Source organism: Bactrocera oleae, chromosome 3 (assembly GCF_042242935.1).
Source record: "Bactrocera oleae isolate idBacOlea1 chromosome 3, idBacOlea1, whole genome shotgun sequence".
NCBI classification, from domain to species: domain Eukaryota; kingdom Metazoa; phylum Arthropoda; class Insecta; order Diptera; family Tephritidae; genus Bactrocera; species Bactrocera oleae.
Window position 1 is genome coordinate 2,761,043 of NC_091537.1, and position 5,100 is coordinate 2,766,142.

A 5,100-nucleotide genomic window follows, 5' to 3' on the forward strand; every position below is an offset into this window, starting at 1 on the left:
CGGATGTAAAGGTAGCAAGCGGAATTATGGGGGGTTCATGGCGAGCAGTGAGGAGTGAGGTAGACAATGTGCGCTGACTGAAGTTGCTTTTTACACGCTGCAATTAGCAGTCGAAAATTTATATTTCATTATTACGGTTATTTGCATAACGGAGCAAAAAACTTTGCGCACAAACGAATACAGTCACGAAAAAAAATAATGGCGAAAGAAGTGAAAAATTTCACAAATTTAAATATTTATACATAAAGTTATGCATTCACTAAGTAATGGGCAAACATATGCACACACATTCACAGCAACAACAAAAGAGTAAATTTTGCTTATTTTTAGAAGTCTCAAAATTTCAAAATAATGCGTCAAAGCAATTTTCGCAAGCGGAGTGACATTGTTTGAAACGAAACTCTGTGAGACTTAAGGCCCATTCACATACAACTTGGCGCGTTTTGCGTGACAGTGCATACTGAAACAATGAAGCGCAGCAAACAAAGGGTATGCCGCAATGCACACTTTGCTTTTTCTGTTTTTCTCTAATAAAAAAAATGGGCGACGGTTGCTTGGCAAAGCGTAAAAAGATGCGAAGTTGTCCAACATGTTGCTTGGCTTCGGAAAAGCGTAGCAAAAGTTCTATGTGAACTGGCCATTATACTTCAAGCAGTCTGCATATTATTAAAAAAAAGTTAAACATAATTAAAAGAAAATTTTATTGTGTTGTTCGCAGCTTAAGAAAATATAAAAGGCTTGACATGAAACAAATATGAGCAAAGAAAGTCTAAGCAGACACCATATACCTTATGGGAAATGAAGACTAATAAAACAGTGAACTTACAGAGACAGATCTCATGCTGCAGAGTGCCTTCTTTCATTTGCATTTAAACTAATTTTCAGTTAACTATTTTAGCAATAAAGCATATTTCTAGGCGAAAAAGATTCACAACTTGCCTTGCATTAAGGGTTTAAGGTGTGTATGAAATGTGCTATTAACCGACTCTTGGTTCAAGGGACTTTTCCGCGCCTCCGCCATCAGACGTTCGTAGACACGTCCATCATAGCAACCTAAGGTGGAGCCCAACACACGATCGTCGAAATCGAAACCATCGACCACAGCGACGGCATTGACACGAAAGTGCGCCAGCAACTGTTCGTAGCGAGACTGCAGCTGATCGACTTGTCGCGTGTCTAACGGATAAGACATTAAAATGTGACCCAGACTACTCAAACACAATTCCAGTACGAACAACTCAGCCAACTGCGTGAGAACGTCCGCCAAAACAGGTTTCAGGTGTTTACAAAACTTTTCGAGCTCTTCCAATGCGGTGCGTGCTAGAAATGCGCGTGCATGTAACGTGGCCACCTGTGTCAAACGTATACCAGCTTTATTGGCCACTAACACTGCCGATTTCAAAAGTTTACGCTGCTGTCTTTGATACTCGTAAAGTGTACGAATGCTTTCGGTAGCCGTAAACTCCAAGAGTTCCGTCAGCATTTCCAGCTCAATAGTATTACACCATTTAGGACGCGTTGCATTACGCAGATATCTGACACTTTTTGGCAGTACTTTCCGTTTCAGGCCCTCCACATATTGTTTGACGAGGAAGCGCGCAGTTTGCAGCAATAAAACCGTATTTTCGCCTTCGTAAGTGCATGCGGCAGTGACGGTTCCATAGATTTGTTGAAAATTTGACGAACTCAAATAACCGTGACCGCCGCAGGATTTGCGTAGCACTTCAACACCTTCTTCGGACACCGTTGAGCAGTATGCTTTGAGGCAGCAGGACAAAGCATGTAACTCGGGCAGGCTGCGACGCTCACCCGCATCCAATTCCTTCACAACATTTTGATACATAACCCATACAACGTCCGCTGCAATACGAAAGAATATACCATTTGCGATTTGTGGAAACAACTTCGCCTGTTGAGTGGTATGATCCAATATTTGTGGCTCAGTTTGGTCGGTTGCAATTGGACTCTGACGTCGTACTGCCGAATACCTGCACGTCAAATAAAAGGTAAAGTGAAAATGTATGCAATTTGCCATATTTTCACCCCATTCACCTGGTGGCTATCGTGGCCGCTTGTAGTAAACAGAAGGAAACATCGCGCACGATCATTACACGCACAAACACCATGGTACCATAGGTAAGCAACGGTTCGGGCCCTTTCACGAAGCGTCCATTAGGACGCACCTGTGCATGTTTCATTAACATTTGCGAGCGCGGTATGCGCACGTCCTTTAACCCCAGAAAACCATTATTCACACCATTCACACCCAACTTTGGTCCGATCTCGCCCACATCTACACCCGGTTCCGGCAGATGTGTGTCTGCATTACGTATGCGCAACAAAAATGAATGCAAACCGTAATGTTTCCCTTTTATATACAATTGCGCCATGACAATCACCATGTTGGCGCTTTGACCCAAACCACCGGGCCACCATTTGTAGGCCGTTAGCGTTGGTGTATTCAAAATGAATTCTTCACTTTGCACATCGTAATCGGCGCGTGTCTCGAGTCCGCGTATAAAAGTGCCATGCCCCAACTCCGTTTGCGCATACGTGCCGATAATGCCGTCCATGCGCCAAGCGCGATCGAACCATTCACGTTGCTGCGCCTCCGTACTTTGGCCCAACAATGCTGGCAAGAACATCGAAAAATGCAAGCGCAGCGGCAAGTTTTGCTGAAACAACGCCGTACCCAATGGACCAGCCAGCAGCATTCGAAAATCATATAGCGTTGCAATCGCACTCTGCTCTGCATTGGCTTTGCTCTGAGCATTGGCTGCATGCCATGCGCGCAGTTTGCTAAGAAATTTGCAAGCTTTCGCAATTGTGTACTCATAAAGCTCCTTGTGCGACATCAGCGATGTGTGTTGGGGGTCCGTCAAATCGGTATCCTCTATGAAAAGCTTAGCTAAAGCTCTGCGTGCATGCAGTGCAGCGCGACCGCCTGCCCACCACTCCGCAAAGTCTTCACTCGTAATTGTTGCACACTGCCGCTCGCGTTGCAGATCAACATTCGTCATTATATTACACTTTCGGTACTAAAACTGTTTTGTTCTACTTTTTAATAAGTTTGTAGCACTTTTGTATATAATTTTTCAAAACTTTATGAAAGCGTTAGCTTACAGTTGCACCCAAACTGGCCGAATGTTGTCAGCCTACTAGCTAAAACGAGTTGATAAGAGCTCTTTGTATTGCACTCAACCATCAAAACTTGCTTGCTGCAAGAGTGTTGTTTTATTTGCCACACGCGTATAAATAACTGATTATCTTAATCATTTATAAAGCCTGGTGCCTAATCACTTTTATTTTCTGTCCAGCGAGAGCCTACAGACTACGGCAGAGATAAAGCGCGTAGAAAAGCGTCGGTTGCAAACGTACGAGTTCATTTACCTTACACTACAGCGGATATTTGCGAAGCGAGAATGCAAGCGATAATGCGTGCATTCATGTTGTGCAGCAAGAAAGCTTAAGTATTGCTGAGAACAAGCTGTTAATTTATGTGGCGGTCGACGTGGTGATGGGAGCAGCAACTGGGGTGCTGAGATTACAAAAAAAGTATTAAACGATTATTTTCCTCTAGTGGTTCCAATGTTAGATCTCCGAGTGTAGTAAAAAGCTTCACATATATGTAGAACAACAGTGGTTCGAATGTAGATTAAACCTTTTAGATCACTGAAGCTTTGTCAGATGACTTAAAGTGCGCTTTAAAACAAACGGAAAGCAGAAGAAGCATGACCAAACATCTAGCAGAGTTCAAGCACCAATTATATGCATTATTTAATGCACACATTAACATAATAAAAGTTGTCTGAATAAATTCAGAACAACGCTCTTAAAGCTCTAATAAATATTTTCGAAAGGCCTATAAAATTTAGCAATTTCAATTTCAACTGTGAATTCATAAATGCGTATGAATATGTGTGTGCGTAAACGTTCATTGATTCGGCACTAAAATGTCCTGAATTTACACTAAAAAAAATTAAAAATAGAAAGAAATATACAACAAAAATCAAAAACAATTTAAAAACCTTAACGGCCATATCTACAAGTATGTATGTCTATGTAGAAAGCAAAAACGGCCGGAGCAGTGATAAAAAATCAACAGAAATAAAAAATTCAAACAAATGACAGTGAAAAGCAAACAAAGCAAAAATTGGCTACCTTTATGCTTTAGCAAAAAAAAAATGTTTAATGCAAAAATAAAACAAAAAACTTCGATAGCAAAAAACTCAATTAACCAACATTTCCAATTGAACGAATCGCAAAAAGCGAAAGCAACGAACAAAAACAAAAATAAACGTTTCGAATAATTGAAGAGAGCAAACCAAGTTAGCATAACGGCAGATACATATGCACATAAATAGACGATCGCACACAAATACACAACACCAAAAATATTTACTTACTGCCTAGAAGGTAAGTTTAAGCTAATATTGAGCCAATACTCAAACAAATTAATGACCAGAAATTTATACCGTTCTCGTTTAAGGGGTAATATGGGTTTCACGGCTTCAAAAAGCAAAAAAATAATTATTGCCTTATTTACTGCTATAACATTATCTCTAAAATATTGTGCTGAATGCTCAAGTAGAGCCCAATAATAGTTTTGGAGATACAGCTTTGGAAAGTAGCGCGCTCGAGCTCAGCTATATTTTCGCCTAAAACTTTAACGCGTTTTTACCGTGGGACTGCCGGAAATGACGTCGTAATGACCGAGTTTTGAATATTTTCCCCTCAAAATTTTACAAAATCTTTATCAAATATGTATCTTCGGTATAATGAAAAGTTTGAATAAAATATATCATTTTTTATATAAAAAAAAAAATTATTGAAATTAGGGCGTAGGCAGCATATGAAATGAGAATTTATCGAAAGCTAGTTTAGCAGTGCTAGTGCTAGTCAGCATGCAAAAAATTTTAAGCCAACAAAATTTACTCAATTTTTTCATATATTACGTTATAATAAATAAATTATAATAATTTTTATTATTGTGTTTGGTTGTGCGATCTTCTCTTCTCTCTTTTTTCAAATTAAATCAACGAGTTTAAGTCTTTTCTTTTTCATGACTATTTCGTGTTCGCTGGTTACACTTTTTTGCGT

The 5,100-nt window shown here is 39.9% G+C and overlaps 1 protein-coding gene across 1 annotated transcript; it reads right to left on the reverse strand.

Annotated features, from left to right (window-relative positions):
- Window positions 1-711: 711 nt before the first annotated feature.
- LOC106622297 (acyl-coenzyme A oxidase 1) lies at window positions 712-3,159 on the reverse strand. The gene is made up of 2 exons (XM_014241435.3): window positions 2,053-3,159; window positions 712-1,988 (listed from the first exon to the last, which is right to left on the reverse strand). The coding sequence occupies exons 1-2, from the start codon at window positions 3,018-3,020 to the stop codon at window positions 929-931; spliced, it is 2,028 nt and encodes a 675-aa protein (XP_014096910.3). The 5' UTR covers window positions 3,021-3,159; the 3' UTR covers window positions 712-928.
- Window positions 3,160-5,100: the final 1,941 nt, after the last annotated feature.

Bases quoted from the DNA above. Each gene is read 5' to 3' on its own strand.
- LOC106622297 (XM_014241435.3), bottom strand. From the start codon at position 3,020: ATGACGAATGTTGATCTGCAACGCGAGCGGCAGTGTGCAACAATTACG. The intron at 1,989-2,052 runs GTGAATGGGGTG...TTTGACGTGCAG, and splicing joins GCGGCCACGATAGCCACCAG to GTATTCGGCAGTACGACGTC.